A 20,127-nucleotide genomic window follows, 5' to 3' on the forward strand; every position below is an offset into this window, starting at 1 on the left:
GTGCGCCCCCCACCCGGCATCTTGGCACCAGGGATTTAGTGGGCAGGAGGCCCCGGTGCCACCAACCTGCCATGTGGCCTCAGCCGGGTCACTCCTCATCTCCAGTGAAAGGACAGGGCAGAGCAAGGAGATCCGGAAACAAGGGGTCTCACCGCTTTCGGCTCCCGCTGGTCAGAGAGAATCCTGTCCTGGTTGTCATTTCTCTAGATGACTGAGGAGGGGCTTTTGGGTTCTGGCATCCTGGGACCAGGACTCTACAGCGTGATGCCTCTTGAGTGTCTAGAGCTATTGGCTTCTGGTCCTCTGTATCAAAGATCCCTTTTCCCCTTTTCTTTAATCAGAAGAGGACACACACACACACACATACACACACACACACACACACCATCACAACACACACACACACACACACACACACACACACACACACACACACACATACACTTCTAGGAGGCTGACAGTATGCACTAGAAGCTGAAAAGGAGATCACAACTGTGTTTCTTCCCAGCTAAGAGTAGCGTACCGTCAACTAGAAGGAATTCAACATACTATCTTTACCCACCCCCAAAATAAAAAGTGAGAGGTAGTTGGATCTCTGCCCGAGAAATACTGATGCCTGCTCCTGATATAAACATGTTAGCTGATTTCCTAAGGAGACTTTGCTGGCTAATTGGGGACACGGAGGAGTCCCTCTCTCCCATCCCCTCAGCTCCCCGTAGCAGGGAAGCTGCTCAGTGGCAGGGGTGGATCTGGCGGCGACCGTGATATTCCCGCTCCTGTTCCCTCTTTCTGCTGCTGCATTTTTATGAGCTGCATGACCTACATTCAGACTGGGTCACATTAAACCACTCCATATGTTACTGCGTCTCCAGCACCATCCCTGCCTCTCTCTCCTGCCCCATCAGCTTGGCAGGCTGGCCCCATCAGCTTGTGGTGTTTCTCTTTCCCAGTTTGACTAACACTGCCGGGCGGGGTTGTGGGGAGAGCGCAGGTGGTGGTCTGGCCGCCCCTGCATTGCCAGGCAGTGTCTGGGGACCAGATTTGGTTTGCGATGGGGGAGACGGCTTTGCCATGTCCACATTGCTATCCAGGCACCCTGAAATCCTTCCTTTCAGGGTTGAGTGGTTTTCACAGTTGAATTTTCTGCAATTAAAAACTTTGTGAATCTTCATTAAATACAAATTAGCCAGAAAATGGTGGTACTTAGAGGAAATTTTAGGTGATAAAATACAAAAGAATGAGTTCAAGTGCCATGAGTTTGTTTTAATTAAGAAGTGAATTAATCACCCCGACTTGCGGGTTTCCACTGTTCTACAGATTCAACAAATTCCAGTGACAACATCTACACAATGATTAACCCGGTGCCGCCTGGAGGCAGCCGGTCCAACGTAAGTCAGCTTCTAATAATTTACACATCAGGTACTGCGACAGATCCAACTGACTTCGTCGGCTGAGCGGAAAGCAAGCTTAGCTGATGGCAGCCATTTGTTACCAAAGGTGGATAAAATAAACCATCAGAAAAGTGATTGACTCTTGGGCAGCTTGGTTCCCATTTCATAGCTGGCAGTGGGTGGGAGAGAAGTGGGTGGGCTGATTCCCACACCTCTGGTCAGAGTGGGGCGCCCAGCCTCACGGTGGGGACCCCTGCTGGCCGAGCCAGCTGTTGACGGGGAAGAGCAGCAGGCTGCAGGTGGGCCTGGGCCGGTCCCTGCTCGGCTGGCTGACTGTGCACCTGGGCGATGTCTCAGGTCCGTATCCTTGGCTGTGGAGCTTTGGGGGGAGGCCCCCGGGGGCCTGCCTGCTGTGTGCCTCTGGGAGCCCTCAGACCCTCCCCGCATCTTGTAACCTCTCTGCGTCTGCTCGGGCCCTTCCCTCATCTAGAAGCCACTTCCTCCCTTCTTGGCCTCTCGAAGTCCCAACCTGTAATGATGTTGTCGCTCAAATTCCACTTGTTCTGATTCCTGCTCACCTACTCCCTCTCGTGTTCCCGTGCCCATGTCAGGACTGGACTGTGCAGTGGCGGCCTGTCTCCCTCTCCCGGCTGGGAGCTCCCTAAGGACAGGGCTGGTCTGACCCACAGACAACCCTTCCTTGCCAGGTGGGGGAGGTGAGTCCCACTGGCCTTGCCCTCCGGGAGCTCAGGGTCTGGAAAGGAGGCTGTCACGTGACCAGATCAGTAGTTTGTGGGATGCAGAGCCGGAGGGTGGCTTGTGGCCCCAAGGTTGGCTCAGGCCCTTAGGGATGCAGAGTTTGGTTTTGCCAGTTTGGTTCCTGATGTGCCTCCTGAATCACCCCATGTGTTAAATCCTGATTATGGGCTGCCCTGTGCTGGCCGCTGCATGTGTTTCATCCTCCAGCAGCCTCTGGGTGAGGGTCATTGGCCTGCCTCCTGGGAGTGCCAAGAGGGACCTTACCCAGGGTCCTGGGACTGAGAAGTGTGGGAACCTCGCTCCTCAACTGCTGCTCCACCACCATCTCTCCCCCTCTCCTGGGCAGCCAGCATCTCCCATAACCCCTGCCTCTCCCTAGTGTGGCCAGCCATTTGGGTTTTAGCACTGAAAGCCCTGTGTCCTGGGAGATGATTTCCCAGGACACAAAAATCCTGGGTTTTGGTAATGGATGCAGGTTGGGCAGAAAAGTATAAGACTCATATAGTGGTCCCAAAGACAGGACTGAGTACATGAAAGTGGCATAGACTCCCCACTTCCCATGGTTGCTGTCACCATATTTTCCTGAGCACGGATGCCAGCAGTCGTGGTCTGTGGCTCTCAATGATGGATCATCTGTGTTTCATCATTCCGAGGGGTACGACTCAAGTGCGCTGCATCCGGGCCCTGGTGGAGTCCACCTTTGACTCTGCTTGCGGCTTAACTGTTTGTGTCAAGATAGTGCAGTTTTCATTTTTCACATTGTGAGTATCACGATCATGATTTCTAAGAGCACAGATAACGAAAATGAGAACGATGAGACCACCAGCACCAGCGTGACCCCGACACCTCCAAAGGAAAAAAAAAAGGGCTGAATGAATTTTAATGACAGGTGTGAGGACACATACACCTGGGTCAGGGAGGCAAATAACCAAACCAGAACATACCGGCAAGTGTGCCGAAAAGATGAGAAGGGATGTGGGTGGAAAAAGGGTGGGAGAGCGCATTGTAGACAGAACTGCACAGTCTAGGACGAGACAGGCACATCCTTCTAAATCAATCAAAAGTTTTGTGCATCCTCCAAAGAGACACCAGTGCTCAGTGCAAAACAGCGGCTGCCACATTGGCCGGGGCATGAACACTGTTGGCCCTTGAATGAACACCATCGCCATGTTGGTCCATGAACTGAGAAGGTTACATTTCCTGACTCAGAGGCTGCAACTAAGTCCTGTGGGTGAACAGAAGGGGGAATTTTGATGACAAGTTTGTTGGTCCTTTACAGTGTGCAGCTGATTCTATTGCATCTTCGAGAAAATCAGGGAGCTTCCTTCATCATATCACATGGTTCATCACACCGTGGCAACAAAACAGTCTCCCCAGCTTTTAGGTACTTTGACTTGAAAACTGGAGCTTCAAATCATAATCTTGATTTCTACAAAGAAGATGTTAATGAAACTGCAGAAAACAAATAAAAGATTGTTATTCTCCTTGTCCAAATGCAACCAGACTTCACTCATTTATCTGCATATTTGGCAGACAGTGCAGTTAATTTGGCAAGTTCCATTTAGTCTATAAACTTCTTACCTGCTAAATGCCCCACACACCTTGTCCCCGACACTGCTGTCAAGGGGGGAGATTTGCTTACCTTTGATAATCCAGCTTTCATAATGAAACGTTTTGGTCACTTGTCAATTTGCTCAAAACGTGCAGAAGCGCTCAGTGAGATTTTTGAGTTTATAGAAATGCAGAGAGCCTTGGACACACGCCCACAGATGGCTGTTGCTGGCCACAGAGAAGATGTTAAAATGTCAGCCTGCTGTGATGCTCTTCTCTGATTTGGAAATACGATGAGATGAGAATGCAGAAAGGAATGACAGTAAAATAGAAATGTAGTTGCTGCTTCTCCAGAACTGTTTGATGATCTTTAAAGAGGCCATGAGGAGCCTACATGAGGCTGAGTGGACGGCACTTGAGCTGTTCAGATTCGTGGGGGGTTGTGATAAAGCCTCATACAGCCGAAGTAATGGCTTACCTTTGGAAGTGAGGCTGCTTGAGGACTCGAAGTGTCACCGGTAAGGGCAGCCAAGTTAGAACTTTCCCAATTTTTTTATTAAAAACTGTAACTTATTTAGAATCCAACTTAGATCTCACAAGTTCAGATTACCTTTGTGCTTTAAAACCAGTTTCCCTAAGAGAGGTTTAATCGATAATGATATCCAGTGTGCTCGGAATGTTTAGAAATGATGGCCATCATAGGCAGGCATAGCCCATCTGATGAGCTCCTACATGAAAAGGGCCTGACAAGCAGCTGATCTTCCAAAACCCGCTTGTAGATACAAAGTGGTTGGACATCTTTGGAGAGCTGGAAGCGATTCCTACAGATCCAAAAACCTGAGCACGTAAGCAAAATCCTAAGCACTCCATGTGCAGACGTGTTTTTTTGTATGTTTTGGTTTTTTTTTGGCTGCTTTGGGTCTTTGTTGCTGCGCGCGGGCTTTCTCTAGTTGGAGCAAGCGGGCGCTGCTCTTCGTTGTGGTGCGCAGGCTTCTCCTTGCGGTGGCTCCTCTTGTTGCGCAGCATGGGCTCTAGGCGCGCGGGCTTCAGTAGCTGTGGCTCGTGGGCTCTAGAGCGCAGGCTTGGTAGTTGTGGCGCACGGGCTTAGTTGCTCCGCGGCATGTGGGATCTTCCCGGGCGAGGGATTGAACCCGTGCCCCCTGCATTGGCAGGCGGATTCGTAACCACTGTGCCACCAGGGAAGTCCGTGCAGACGTCTTTGTGGAGAGGATAGTCTGGTGTTACCACGTTGGACTGACACCAGGGCTTGATAAGAGCAGAGCGGCACGTCGGTACATTTTCCATTTGACTCTGTATTCAGTTTTGCCACTACGTGAAAGGAAAGAAGGATGCCCAAGAACCTGCAGGCAGTTCAGGGAAGTATTAGTGGAAAAGCAAGTGCCATTTGCCCTGTTGGACCCCTGAAAGCAACACGGGTCCCCAGCGGCTCTAATAGACACCACCCCCCGCCACAAAAAAAAAATCGGCCAGGCTCTTGCTTTGGCCATGTCTTCTCACATTGGCATGGTCTGGTCCAGAAACGTGGCCTCCGGAGGTGCCACCAGTGTTCCCGTCAGTACACAGAGGATATAGGACTGAATGAACTTCCTTGAATGGATTATCCAAGACATCTACCCAATGAAAGAAACAATGCTAGCTTTTTGTACGTAAAACCTTTTTTAAAATCTTTAAAAAAAAAAAAAGGCAGAGCAAAAATATCCTATTGTGATACAGGACAGAAAAAAATGTCAGTTTTTAGAAACTAAATATAGGTAGTATCTGTTTAATCAGTCCTATTGTATTTAGGTTCTCTTTTGAAAAAATCTTAACGTGTGTGTTCAATAAGTACACAGTAATACAGCCTACAACATTTAAATATCCAGTAAAGAGTTAAAATAATTTACTGTGTCAGAAGACAGAAATATTATAAAAGTGTTGTGTTTTTTCCACACATCATTTGTTTAACTAGTCCTACTGTTGCCCCTGTTAACTAGTTCAGCTGTTCTTTAATTAATAGCATTTAAGTAACAGAAAAGTAAATAATACAGAATAAAGAAGTGGCGCTGGGACAACTGGATATCCACGTGCAGACAAATGAAGTTAGACTGCGTCCTTACAACATACACAAAAATTAACTCAGTGTAGACCCTAGGCCTAAATGTCAGAGCTAAAACTATCAAACACTTAGAAGAAAATGTAGGAGTAAATCTTTGTGACCTGGGTTAGCAAAGCCTTCTTACCTACAACACCAAAAACACAAGTGACAAAAAAAGTAGCTGCACTAGACTTCATTAAAATTTAAAACTCGAGGGGCTTCCCTGGTGGCGCAATGGTTGAGAGTCCGCCTGCCACGGGTTCGTGCCCCAGTCCAGGAAGATCCCACATGCCGCGGAGCAGCTGGGCCCGTGAGCCATGGCCGCTGAGCCTACACGTCTGGAGCCTGTGCTCCGCAACGGGAGAGGCCACAACAGTGAGAGGCCTGCGGACCGCAAAAAAAAAAAAAAAAAAATTTAAAATTCGTGCTTCAAAGGACACTGTCAAGAAGGTAAAAAGACAACCCATAGAAAATATTTGCAAGTCATATGTCTGGTAAGGGACTTGAATCCAGAATATGTAAAGAACTCTTAAAACTCAATAATAAAAAAACAAACCAACTTAAAAATGGCCCAAGGGGACTTCTCTGGTGGTCCAGTGGTTAAGAATCCAACTTGCAATGCAGGGGATGCCAGTTTGATCCCTGGTTGGGGAACTAAGGTCCCACATGCCACGAGGCAACTAAGCCCACACACCACAACTACAGAGCCCGCATGCCACGACTACAGAGCCCACGCGCTCTGGACCCTGCGCCCCACAACTAGAGAGAAACCCACGTGCCACAACAAGAGAAGAGCCTGTGTACCACAACTAGAGAGAAGCCCACGCACCACGATGGAAGATCCACATGCCGGAACTAAGACCTGACGCAGCCAAAAAATAAACTTAAAAGCAAATGGGCCAAGGATCTGAATGGACATTTCTCCAAAGATGTACAAATAGCCAATAAGCACATGAAAAGATGCTCAGTGTCAGTTATTAGGGAAAAGCAAATGAAAACTACAATGAGCTATCACTTCACACCCACTAGGATGGCTAGAATCAGAAAGACGTAATGAGCAGTGTTGGCGAGGATGGGAAGAAATTGGAACCCTCACACATAGCTGGTGGGAACGTGGAACGTGAAGTGGTGCAGATGCTGTGGAAAACAGTCTGGCAGTTCTTCGAAAGGTTAAACAGTTACCCTGTGACCCTGCAATTCCACTCATAGGTAGCTACCCCAGAGAAATGAAAGCATGTCCACACGATAATTGTACACAGATGTTCACAGGAGCATTAGTCATAATAGCCAAAAAGTGGAAACAACCCAACTGCCCATTGACTGATGAATGCGTGGTATATACATACAGTGGAATGTTACTTGGCCGTAAGAAGGAATGAAGTACATGATACATGCAACAACATGGATGAAACTTGAAGACATTTTGCTAAGCGAAAGAAGCCAGCCACAAGGGTCACATATAATTCTGTTTGTATGAAGTGTCTAGAATAGCTAGATCTGTAGAGACAGAGAATAAATTAATGGTTGAGTGGGCCTGGGGTTTCAAGGGCGGTGGGGATGGGGAGTGACTGCTAATGGATGCAGGTGATGAAAACGTCGTAAAATTGATGGTGGTGGTGGTTGCACAACTCTATAAATACACTAACAACCACTGAATTGCATACGTTAAATGGGTCACTTGTATGGTATGTGAATTATATCTTAAGCTGTTAAAAAGAATAACAAAAATACACATAATATGTTATTTAAGATACCTGTTTTTTAAATATATGTATGTTACAGTAATAACACATGTGCATAATTGTTTATTGTCACATTTTGGGATTCTTTTGCTCTGGTGTGACTGTGTCTGGGTTTGGCTCCTTAAAAAGTTGGTCACCCTCATTCTCCTATCACTTGGGTTCATAAGCATGAAATTGGTTGCCAGATGGCAAAATGTGCCCCAAAGCCTGCGACTGGCCCTGGGAGGCCACTGGGGAGGCAAGGATCCTGCACCCACGGGGTGTGTGAGTGGGAGGCGGGGTGAGGAAGCGGCTGGTGCCCCAGCCCCTCCCCTGCAGTCTTGTCACAGCAGTTCCTGCTCCAGCCACTCCATGCTGGCACCTGCTAGGAGGCCTCTTCTGCTCAGGCAGGACCCCTGCTGAGAACAAGGCCATGGTCCATCTCTGCCTGCCCAGATTCTATCCCTCAATTATTTTGGCGTTCTGCCTCCTCCTCCATGCAGCCTGTTCTGACTTCTCTGCCCTTTCCTCAGTGCCTCTTTCTGAAGTTGCAGCCGTGCTTTGTCTGCAGCTCTCTTTGGATCTCAGCATCCTGTGGGGAAGTTAGGTGTCCGTGGCTGTGCTCCTCCTTCAGACTGAGGCCCAGGTGTGACTCAGCTCTGTGTCCTTAGTGCCCGGCACAGGCCTCCATTCTGCCACTTCGTCCCCTGTCCACCCTGGCATCCAGTCTGTATCCCTGGGCCTTGGCTCTCCAGACTGGGCTCAGCCATCCCTTGGTGGCCATGCGATGTGACCTCTGGCCTTTAGTTGCTGCTTTGCTGAGATGGGGGGGGGGGTTAGTTCCAGACAGATTTGAGAAGGGGGGTAGAGCAGATTACACGTCTGGTGTCTGGTCTGTCTGCACCGTCAGTTCTGCTCATTAGTGAGCTCCCCCACACAGTCCCAGCGAGAGAAGTCCTGCCACCCATGCCTCAGCTCCCCACATGTTTCTGAGGAAGAGCCTGGAGGAGGCTAGTGTGATGGTTCCAGGGCCAGGCTGCCCACGGCCCAGCCCCAGCTTCTCCATCTCTCCTACCTGGGAGATCGTGGGCAAAGCATGGTCCACTCTGTGCTTCAGTCTCCTCATCTGTAAAATGGGGAGGAAAAGCACTAATGTTTTTGCTTTCTGGCCTGGCAGTTGGTCACTCCGCCTGTGTGAGGTTCTCACTGGCGAGCCCCGCACGCTGCCCCAGGGATGGAAAGAGCCTGGGATGGGATCCAGCAGGCCTGGTTTGAGAGCTGTCTCTGGGTGGCCTTGGGCCAGTCCCTCTCTCTCTCTGGGTTGGTTTCCTTCCGTGGTGCACAGGAGTGAGCGCCTCTGCCTTGCACAATTCCTAGGGCCGAGGGGAGGCACCAGCTCCGGCCTCCTGGTGTTAAATTAAATGCCTGAGTGTGAGAGAGTGGCCCCCCCAGAATGGAAGCTCCCCGGGGATGCAGCTGGGCATGGGAGCCCTGCGAGGGTTGCGGCCGAGCCGAGGGCCCACTCAGCTGCCACGCTCTGTGCTTCTCCCACAGTTCCCGATGGGTCCAGGCTCGGACGGCCCGATGGGGGGCATGGGTGGCATGGAGCCACACCACATGAACGGCTCATTAGGTGAGTCAGCGCCCTGACCTCATCCTGCTGCCCCCTGCCTGACCCTCCCGGGAAGCCTTCTCTACCTTGGCTCCTGGCTCCCCTAGGCCAGGTCCCCACAGGAAGATCCCAAGAGGAAGATGTTGCCTAAGTAGAAGATCCTCTTTGCAGAGACGTTTGGGCTTTTGGGTGGAAGGGTTTGGAGGCCCCTGCACAGAAGGGTGGGCAAGAAACTGAACTGGATTCATTTTTCCTTTCAGGGTCAGGTGACATAGATGGACTTCCAAAAGTGAGTGTGTCTTCCATGTCTCCTCCCTGACAGCACCACCCAGGAAGCCTTTCCCCCATCTGGGGGGCAGGTTGCTGGGGGCACGGGGGCTTACCTCCTCTGCTCTCTCTGCAGAATTCTCCTAACAACATAAGTGGCATTAGCAATCCTCCAGGCACCCCTCGAGACGATGGTGAGCTAGGAGGGAACTTCCTCCACTCCTTCCAGAACGACAATGTAAGTGTGCCTGCCAGCAGCCTCATTTCACCCCTGGGTCCTCATCATATCCCCTGGCGCCTGGGGACTGTTGATTTAAGTTTCAGTCTCCTGACCAAGGCCTGCCTGCTGGGCCAGTGTCCTGGCAGCTGTGTCGTGGGCCTTTCACCTCGGTTATTCTTCCACACAAAGTGCAGAGCCCTCACCTCCCCCACCCCCCCTCCCCCACTGCGTGGCGCTGACCCCTGCTACCTGAATCTGACCTTCCCGAAGCATCCGCATGGAGGCGCAGCGCCTCCAGCAATGAAGAAGCTGACGTGGCTGGACGAGCCCTGGGCTCTGGCCCACTGGGTCTCTGTCCCAGTCTTATTTCCTCCTGTCCTGGGGAAGGAGTTTCACGCAACCAGTGACTTCCGGGGGTCTCGGTGCAGAGGAGCTGGCCGTCTCCTTTTTCACATTGGGCCTCTATTTACAGCGTCATCTGAAGAAACGATGTCATGGTTAAGCAGCTTTTGAGAACCCCAGGCCGGCTCCCACCCCAGGGCACCCTGTCTGTGCTCCGGCTCGTCAGACCCCGGTTCTCTGCAGTCTGTGGCCCCATCAAGGGAGGGCAGGGGCTGCTGCTGCTTTGCTTGGAAAGAAGGGGTGATGTGGAGAGGGAAAGGGGCCAGGGGAGAGGAGTCAGGGACACAGGCTAGTGCCAAGAGGTGGCTCCTAAGTCCTGCCTGCTGGCCCCCTGCGCACCCAGTGCCATCGTGGGTGTCTCAGCCCAGCCACCCCCAGACAGACCCAGTCCAGCTCTGTGCAGTCAGACCTTCACAGGGCTCTCCCACACCCTGGCCTTCATGACCCCCCTTCTCTGCTTCTCCCCTTCCAGTATTCTCCAAGCATGACGATGAGTGTGTGATCCCCCCTCCTCTTCTCTGAGACGCTGAGAGAGCCGGCATTGCAGGCGGGAAGGTGCCAGAAATTATGCAAGAAGTGAGGTGTCATTACCCAGGAGCTGGGGGAGGGGCATCTCCTGCTCCCCCCTCAACCCTCCCCCTCCCCTCCCCCAACCTTTCTCAATTTTAGTTTCATGCAATAAAAAGGCCGAACTTTTTATTCCATAAAACATGAAGGACAAAACTCAAAAATACATTTCAAGTCAATGACCAGAAAAATCCCACCCTTTGCCCTTTCCCAAAAGGACCTTTTATGTACATGACACATTTTTGTTGTTTTTTGTTGGGGGTTTTACCGTTGTTGGGATTTTTTAAAATTTGTTTTCAGGGGGGTTTTAGGGGGGAAAAATTTTTTTAAATGGAAGCTTCTAGCAAGCCCCCCCCCACCCCAATCAACCTCTTTGCTTTCTTCTTTAAAAAAAAAAAAAAAAAGAAAAAAAAAAAGCAAAAAACGAAAAACAAAAAACAAAAACCCAAGCCCTGTTGTCTGTCTGTACCCAAGCCCTTCCACCAGGAAAGCTAGTCTAGGTGTGAGATCTCACCTGTCTTTGTAGCCATCTAAAAATAATAATAATAATTATAATAAACTCGGCAGTTTACAATCGGTGGTTTCTTTCAAACGGCCTTTTTGGGAAAGAAAAAAGGAGTCACCCTTTTCCACTTGGGGTTTTTGGTTTGTGCTGACGGGCAAGGGAAGGGCAGGAACCTGTCTTGTTTCTGCTTGGTCTCCTGGCGAGGTGGCGATAGCAGCTGCACAGCTTCGACCCCAGACCCCTTCCCCCGTTACATGGCCGGAGGGGCCAGACCACCGACCGCTTTCAGGATCCGGCCCCAGCGGAGCGGTGCTGTGACCCAGTGGCATGCACTGTGTTCCCAGGACTGCTTCCTCTCTTTTCTGGACCTCTCCCCGCCCAGCGTCCCGCCCTCCAGCCCCCTCCTCAGCCCCCACCCCAGTCTTCCCAGTGAGAATCCTGCCAGCGGGGTGGTGGCCTGGAGCGGAATGGGGGAGGCCGCCCCGACAGGATGGCTATGACCTGGGACATGGAAACTGTGACCTCCGCGTTCTCATTCCTCGAATCGTCGTCCTCCTGTGTGCGGGCAGTGGAGGGCTGGAGTTTGGGTTTTCATTTTTTTTCCCCTCTTGATTCTTCTTTTTCAAAAATGGGATATTGACCAGAATTGCTCTGTGTGCGCTTGGAACTGGACAGAGAGACTTTGGAATAGCTGTGGGGGGCAGGGGGGACGCCAGCAACCAAACAGATGTGCTGTTTCCGGTCCTGTTTTTATTTTCAAAAACCGACAAATGCGACAGTGGAGCCTGTCCCCTCCCAGGAGGGGTGACTTGTGGCCTCCTCCCTCACCTCACCACGCCCCCATAGAAACCTCTGTGTCTTGCCCTGAAGACACCAGAATTCTTTGTACATTTACACCCGTCCCCCCCACCCCCACCCCCGGTAGCTGGTCTTTGTTTTCGTCCCTCCCTTTCTGATCCATGTATATCATATTATGTGAGATATCATCTGCCTGAAAAAAGACCTTGTGCGGATTATTGGGAACATTGTAGCTGTTTCTGTGTTTTTTCTTACCTTGTAGTCTGGTTCTGAATTAAGAGAGGAAAAAAAAGTAATTATGATACATTGTAGTTTGTGTACGATATATGTTGATAACGTTTTATTAAAGGGACATCTTTTTTCCGCAGCCCTTCCTGACATGTTTGGGGGGGAACATGGGTTGGAGTTCATTATACTGATTACAAAATGCCAGGCAACTGGTTGGGCAGAATTTTTGTTCCTGGTGCAGGGCAAGATTTTGGTTTGTGCTGTTTCAGGAGTCGGCCTTCTTTTCCTGGGCATGTTAATCTTCTGTGGAGAGTTGGGGGAGATGGTTGGGACGACATCGTCTCACTTCAAATATTCGGGGACATTCTAAAAGGCAGTTGCGGTTTCTCATCTCACAAACGCATTTTGGTTTGCCAGAGTATATTTTTCTGGATAAGGTTCCCGGTGTGCTGTTTTCAGTGGAGAGTCAGCATCGGCTAGGCTGGCCCCATGGGCTGCAGCCATGCCCTGCTTTCTCCCTTCAGGTGGAATTTGCTTCACAGGTCCTAGAGTGCCGGGCCACAGGGGCATTGAGTTTTATTTTTTCGCCTCCAAGGCAACAGGGAGCCCTTGAAAGATTTGAAGAGTGGCACAGTTTGACCTGAATGTTTGAAAACGGTGCAGGCCGCATCCTGGAAGATGGTTGGGTGGGGCTGGACAGATTCGGGGAGACCCAGTCCCAGCTGCTGCCTAGGCAAGAACTACTGCAAGCCCACCAAGTCAGCAGCTGTGGATGCTGATTTGAACATTTAGAAAGTAGAACTTTCTGCCTCCCTGGAGCTCTGGGGCCAGGCCCGCAGCAGGAGGGGAGGGAAACACACGATGTCTGAGCAAAGTGTGGCTTTAGCCCGCCTTTAGAAGGTCTGAAGGGACCAGTTTCAGATCCTGCAGGATCTGTGTGGCCCTGAGCAAGTTAGTTCATAACCTCTGTCCTCAGTTTCCTCATCTATAAAATGGGGATAATGGCTTACCTATCATGTGGTGGTTGTGAGGATAAGTTGACATTTGTAAAGTGTTTAGAACAGTGCCTTTTAAGTAGTTAAGAGCAGCAGTGTTAGCTGTTGGTGGTACTACTATTTGGGGGAGCATCTAAATGGGTATGAGGAGTAGCTGGGAGGGCCTACAAAATTCCATTTGTCCTTCTGACCTCATCGGGGAATAAGGCTTCCTAGGCTCTTCCTCAGCACAGACGTCTTTGAACTACTGGGAAAACATCACTGTTGGACAGATGAGGAGACGCAGGCTGTTACTGACCTGCACTGACAGTCCTGAAGAGGTGTTTGTTCACCAGCACTGAGCATCTGCCACGTGCCAGCCCCAGTGCTGAGCAAAGAAGGTGGAGATGACGGGGAAGCACCCATTCCATACCCTCGCTGCCCTTGTGCTCCCCAGAGCAGGCCTCAGGCACAGGTGGGAGCAGTGGCCTGGAGAAGGGAGCCCAGGTCACAGGGGCCCCTGCAGAGAGGAAGGAAAGGGCCCCCAGCCTGTAATGAGAGCCTGCTGTATGCCTCACTGCCCACCTCTGCTGGGGGCGGGGTTCGAACACTGGGCACCCTAACACACCCCCTCAGCCTGTGATTCCCCCCAGCACCCCCAGAGTTGCCTTTGCCACACACATGGCCCTGATGAGGGCTGGTTTGGGGTCGGCCTTCTCAGCAAGAGGTCTTTTTAAGGAGAGGACAGGCTCCTGTTCCCCGCAGTGTTTTCACCACCCTGCCCTGTCCAGGCCTGACTGAGAGCAGGGCCGGGCCAGATCCAGGTTCTGCAGCCAGGATGAGGGTCTCGGAGAGGCAAAAGGTGGGTGTCATTCCTGTGCTTTCACAGGGGAGGGCTTTAGCCCATCACTGAAACTTGGGCAGGAGTGGACAAGCCAGGCCAAAGGCCCCAGCTCAGCAGCTGCTTTCCTACTACTCATCACTACCCACAAGTGCCTAATTCTGGAGGCCAGCCAGCCTGGGGGTCAAAGTGAGGGCCCTGTCCTTCCTGGCTGGGCACCGCTCCCTGGATCCAGAAAAGGAGAGCCTTGAGGCAAACTAGCTGATGCCGGCAGGGCCTGCCTGGGGCAGGGGACAGGTGTGTGTGGAGGGGGCTTGGAAGGGGTGGGGCAGCAACTACCAAGGCACAGAGCCAGAGCAGGACTCCAGTTTGGGCTCAGCTGGGGCCATTCAGCCTGATGCCCTCGGTGACCCTGGATAATCTCTGACTCCCAGCCTCTGCTGTCCCTTGAGGATTCCACAGACTCCAGGGGCCTGCGCCCAGAGTACATCCAGGCTTCTGTGAGGGCTCTGCCCTGAATTCAGTGGAGCTGGAGCTTCCCTGGGCTCGCTGGGCGGGAGCGCTGGGAACAGAAGACCAGACCGAGCGACGGGGTGCTGAAAGAGGGTCCATCCTGCCCCGTGCTGGCACTCTCCTCTCCAGTCCCAGGTGTCTATGGAGCCCCCGTCTTTGGCATCTGTTACCTGGACATTCAGCTGCCACCTTGGTTTCCTGCCTCCATCTCAGCCCTTCCAATACCACAAAGATCTAACTCACTCACTTCTGAGCATCCTTAAACTCTTCCATCCATCCGTTCACATATTTACGGGGCACCTGTTACATGCCAGGACCGTCCTAACACTAGGGATACAGCGGGGAACAAAACGGCTGTGGGAGGCTGGCGACGCCCGTCACTGAGGTCAGGGGGCTGCGGGAAGAGCAGGTTGAGGTGACGCTTGTTCAACATCCAGGTAAAGAAGTCAAGCAGGCAGGTCTCGGCTAGAGACATACTTAGGGAGTTGTTGGCCTTCAGATGCTCTTGAAAGCCACGAGACTGAGATCATCTGGAGAGTGAATGGAGAAGGGCCCAGGGACTGGGCCCTGGGAAACAGGAAGAACTAGCAAAGGAGGCAGTGAGGAGAGTGAGGTGCCCGGATACCAAGGGAAGAAAGCTGCAGAGAGGAGAGGGCCGCACACGGCCTGGGATCCAGGGCACGTTCCTCGCCTCATTCAGGCCCTGCGGGCCTCTCCTGCTTGTTCTCAACCCTCAGCACTGCATGCTCCAGTGATGCAGAACTCCTTAGGGATCGCTGCCCACTGGGGCCTTTGTTCCTGCTCTTCCCTCTCGGCACGCCTGTCCTACTTGCCCTTTAGAATCCAGCTCACGTGGGCCGCCTGTCAGGAAGCCTTGCAGGCCAAGGTGAAGGCTTTCTTTGAGCCCCCACGACCCCTATGCTGTAATGGTTCAACGTCTGCCTCCCCCATCAGACTGGGAGTTCCTCGAAGCCTGGGACCATGCCTGAGTGTTTGTCCCCAGAGTGAGTGACCCAGCACGAGGCCTGGCACCCAGTAGGTGTTCAAGGAGTGTTCACAGAGTGAGGGGATGCTTGCTGAGTACAGTCACTCCTGCACTCCTCCCCACTGCATGCTGTCACCTGTGGGTAGGTGCTCAGGTGTGGGGAAAGCGGTGGCCTTTATGGCTTCAGCAGATCCAAAGGAGACTGACTACTCTGTCACTGCCCACCCGCCAGCTGGGAACTCATGGAGGACCATGTCTCATTCTGTATCTCTGGCTCCCAGCACAAGGCCTGGCACACAATAGGGACTTATAAAAAGGAGCTGAATTGCTGGATCCCCTAGAGGTCTGTAGTGGGGAACCTCAGGGCTCAGTCCCCAATTCTAGCCTATTCTTGGATTCCATCAGCCCAGCCGAGGATGAGAAGACAGATGTGTTTTGTGGGGTGGGTGACAGAAAGCTGGGCGGGGCTACGCTGCTCCTGATAGGCTAGACTTTTGCCCAGGGCAACAAGCCCGCCCCCTGGATACAGGCTTTGGGTATGAGGAGACATGGCCAGGTCGTCTGGCATGGGCTAGACTGAGGATCTCAGGTGGCAATAGCCAGAGCAGTGTCCAGAACAGGGGGGAGGCTGGCCTCACTCCACCCTGCCATCCTCAGCCCAGCTGAAGCATTGGGTCCCTGCTCTGTGATACAGCCTGGAGCAGGTGGCCGAGGTAAGCTGTGGATTGAGAAATGGCTTAGAGGCTCAGTGGGAGGTAGACACTGGGCTATTTGGCTTTGAGGCCTATTATTCCCAGCTTCAAATCTCCCCTGGCTCAGAAAGCAGCTGGGGGTGTGAGGCCCCAGCAGTCGGAGCTGGGACCCCGGAACTGAAGCTAAAGGAAGACATCCCTCCTGAGTGCGAGAATGCTTAGCAGCCACAGTGAAAGAGGCTGCTTCGAGAGGTAATAAGTTCCGCATCGCTGGAAGTGTGTGAGCCAGTGGGGAGGGGAAGAATAGGGGGCTACCTGTGTTGGACAAGGGGCCGTTGGTTTCCGGGCTCTCAGGTGGAGGGCAGAGGGAAAGATAAACAAACCCCTTCTCAGGAGCAGAAATGGGGTCAGAACCAGCTCACTCTGACTTCTAAGTCCCTCCCAGCTTTTCAGCTGTTCCATGACCTCTACGAGAGATCTACACAGACTCTGCTGATGTGACTCGTATTCCTTCTGCCGAAGACCACCCCAGGCCCGGTTCTGCGAGCTCTGCAGAGAAGGGCGGACTGGCGGTTGCAGGCTGGGTTCAGGGTGGGGTTCTGGTGGCGGAGCCAATGCTCCAGCAGGGCCTCCCTGCCTCCTCGCTACTCCACAAACACACCAACCGCACGCCCATCTCAGAGCGGTCGCGTTTTCCCCAGCGCCTTCCCAGCCTGCCCCACACTTCGTTCAGTCTCTACTCAAACACTGCCTTCTCACAGAGGCCTCACCCTGTGAGGTAAGGGTCAACACACCCCGTCCCCAGCTGCTGGTGGCTCGGTATCCCTTCCTGGGTGCTGCCCTGGTCCCCAGGGGACTGCCTTACCCAAGGTTTCACCTCCTCCCAGGCGGTGGCCAGCGGCCAATGGCTGACGTGGGACCACTTGGCCTCGATTTGGGATGGCTCTGCAGGGCCACCTGGTACCGAGCTCTCTAGAGGGCCCGCGGGGGTCTCAGCTCCCCCTGCCCAGTCACGCCCTCCTCCCTTGCCCATGGGTCTCTGGGGAGCGCACCCCAGTAAGCCTGCTGCCACAACTCTCCGTCTCAGAGTCTTGTCTTCGGATCTTCTGACATACCTTTCTTTCTGCACCATCTCCCCACGTTGGAATGTAAACTCCATGACAGTAGGGACCTTGTTTTGCACAATGCTCTCTACCTGGGGCCTTGCCTCATGCCTAACACATACTAGATGCTCACAGACACCCGTGGAACGAACCAAGTGGCTGAGAGCTTATCATCCTGAGCTGAGGAGTGGACACTGGGATTCTCTGCAGGTTCCCAGACATCTCTGGGGAGAGGGTCCCTATAACAGGGTGGTCTTCCAGCAGCCAAGCAGGTAGGCCCCATGAGTCACAGTGATTTGTGTATTCATGTTAAAGGGAAGACGGTATGAGACACCCAGGTCACATACACACTTTAAGGGACTTTGTCCCGCCACAAAAGAGGAAGCAGGGAGATGCTGTCTAAAGCCTGAGGTGACCCTGGCCTGCTCCTACGCCAGTCTCGGGCCTGCTGCTGAAGGACAGAGCCCAGCAAGTCACAGAGCCTCTGGCGAGCACCTGCCCTACGTCCAGCCTGAGTCAGCCTTGGGAGAGGACAGAGACGGCCTAAAGGGCCCCCCGAAGTAATCCCACCTTTTCACGGAGCTTCTGAAAACCTCTAGACCCATCTACTTGAAACCTCCTGGTCAAATGCAGCCTGTTAATCCCAAAGTAGGGAAAACCTGAAAGGGAGGTGCTTTATTCCCACTCTGCAGATGAGGAAACTCAGGATCTGAGTGGAAGGTAGAATACAGGAGACTCTTGGAAATGGCGTTCCCCAGTCCACTGATGCCTGCCAGAAATGAATTGAGCTTTCTAATGGATCAACATGACACTTAAATACATGACCAAATGAGAGCACGTTCACATGTGCTCACAATACCATTGTCAAAATTTTGGTTCCAAATGCCTGTTGCTTAAAAGTCCAAGTCCCTATAGGGCGACTTTTAAACTAATAGTGGGACATCCCCGTCCACCCTCCTCACACACTCCTCCTCCTGCTTCCTTCTCCCAGACTCGCTCTGACTAGGTGAGTACTCTGTTCTCAAGTCTAAGGCCAAATAGGGCCTGAAAATCATCCTATATTTCCTCCCTCCCTGTGTTTAACGAGGAAGGTAAGAGGGTGGGGAGGATGAGGAAGGTGGGCATTTGGGATTTGGGGAGGTAGGCACAGCTCTATGGAGGAAGCAGCTGTCATCACATACGAACTTCCCAGTTCTTCACAATACACCACGTGGTGTCTGAGCCTCAGTCTCCTCACCTGCAATGGGGAGGATAGAAACGCCAGTCCTGCCTGCCTCACTTGCAGACCAGCTGCAAGGTGCTTGAAGGGAGAGAGCAGTGGGTGCCAGGCTCCACAGCTTAGCTGCAAGGTCCAAGGGGACAGACCAAGGCCAACCACTAGGGCTGTCCTCACTCCAGGGGCTGGGATGAGCACCCAGGCCTGCCCTGTAACACTGGCATCCTTCCAGGGCAGTCCTCAAGCTGCAAGGTCACCTGCTGACGGCCCACTCACTTGCAGCCTCTGACCCACACGCTCAAGACCCAGGCTGGCTTCGCCCTCTCACTCCCCACTCTCCCACCAGTAGCAAGGGGGCTTCCGCCCCCTCAGCCTGGCTTCAAGCCACCACCATCACTCATCCAAGAACGACCGCAATGGCCTCCAGCTCTACTCGGTACAGCCGCCCTGCCAACTAGCCCTCCACACGCCCAGAGTGTTCTCTAAAAAATTCCTTTGACTCAGCAATTCTGCTTAGGAATTTATCCAATGGCTGCGCTGGCAGAAGTACTCTAAGATACGTGAACAAGGATGCTCGCTGCAGCATTATTTCTAATAGCTAACAACTAGAAATAACTCGAATGTCCATCGACAGGTATTAATGCAGCTGCTCAAAAAAACAATATAGCTCATATGTGCTGATGGGGCAAGATCCTGCGATCCCAAGGTATTAGGTGAAAAAAGGAAGGTGCAGAATGGCCTATAAATAGGATGACCCTAAGCAATGTACATATATACATCCTTATTATGCATATACATTTTAATGGCGCTACATGAGAAACTCTAAGTTGTGGTTACCCTTAGGGAAAATGACCAGAGTTGCCTTGGGTGGGGGGACAACTTTTATCTGGGGAAGCCTGAAGTGCCAGCATTCAAGGCCCTTGAGAGCTGGCCCCTCCAGCCTCACCCCCGCCCTCCCTGCGCTCCCCATTTCCAACCACTCCCCAGTGCTCCAGGATCTTTTTCGCCCCCCTGCTTTTGCACACCCACTGCCTTCCCCAGTAACCCCTTCACACACACCACCACCAGCCCAATCTGTCCTTTTCCCGGTAAACCCTACCCTGCCCAGCCTAAAAGGTACCTTGTAAAGTGGAAGGAGTACAACCTGGGAGTCAGGGACACCGGGCTGGAGACAGCACTGTTATGGATGGAGGTGACATGGGCTCCCAGACCCCTCTTCAGAGTGATCCTCCCACAGCAGGAAGTGTCCTGGCTGCCTGCTCTCAGTAAAGTCCCTTGGGAATCACACTCAGCCCAACAAAGCCACGTCACCCGAGGTCTCTCCCGAATTGGGAGCAGTGTTATCCAGTGACTGGTGACAAGTCACTGGTGTTTGTAGAAAGGCTCAGCACTTCGGCTGCATGAGGACAACTCTGTTCCAGGGGGCCCACAGAGCGGGGAACCAGCCAAGGCCTCAGGTGCAAACTCACTGAGCTCAGTCCCTCCTCCACCCGGTGCTGCTATCATCACTCCCCACACGTGCTGATCCTCAAGGCTCTCCCCAAACTTTCACCTGCAAATCTCCATCTCAGGGTTTCCTAGGGGAGTCGACCTACACACACCAGCTGCGTGACTTTCAGCAATTCCTTACACTATCTGCACCTCCTCGTCTACAGGGCCCAGAATGCTGCCCGGCGCACAGCAGGAA

At 52.5% G+C, this 20,127-nt stretch overlaps 1 protein-coding gene across 8 annotated transcripts in view; it reads left to right on the forward strand.

Annotated features, from left to right (window-relative positions):
- SSBP3 (single stranded DNA binding protein 3) overlaps positions 1-11,161 on the forward strand; it is a 171,111-nt gene extending 159,950 nt beyond the window's left edge. For 4 of the 8 annotated variants that reach the window (XM_007471146.1, XM_007471148.1, XM_007471149.1 and 1 more), the window contains 5 exons: positions 1,318-1,388; positions 9,072-9,150; positions 9,390-9,418; positions 9,533-9,634; positions 10,491-10,987. In XM_007471146.1, coding sequence (XP_007471208.1) covers positions 1,318-1,388; positions 9,072-9,150; positions 9,390-9,418; positions 9,533-9,634; positions 10,491-10,520 — 311 coding nt within the window. In that variant the 3' untranslated portion in view covers positions 10,521-10,987. Of the gene's footprint in view, positions 1-1,317; positions 1,389-9,071; positions 9,151-9,389; positions 9,419-9,532; positions 9,635-10,490 lie in introns of all 8 variants that reach the window. The other 4 variants (XM_007471147.1, XM_007471150.1, XM_007471145.1 and 1 more) reach the window with 3 other exon arrangements.
- The last annotated feature ends 8,966 nt before the right edge of the window (positions 11,162-20,127 follow it).

The sequence above is a fragment of the Lipotes vexillifer genome, unplaced genomic scaffold, assembly GCF_000442215.2.
Source record: "Lipotes vexillifer unplaced genomic scaffold, Lipotes_vexillifer_v1.1 scaffold1003, whole genome shotgun sequence".
In the NCBI taxonomy this organism is placed as follows: Eukaryota; Metazoa; Chordata; class Mammalia; order Artiodactyla; family Lipotidae; genus Lipotes; species Lipotes vexillifer.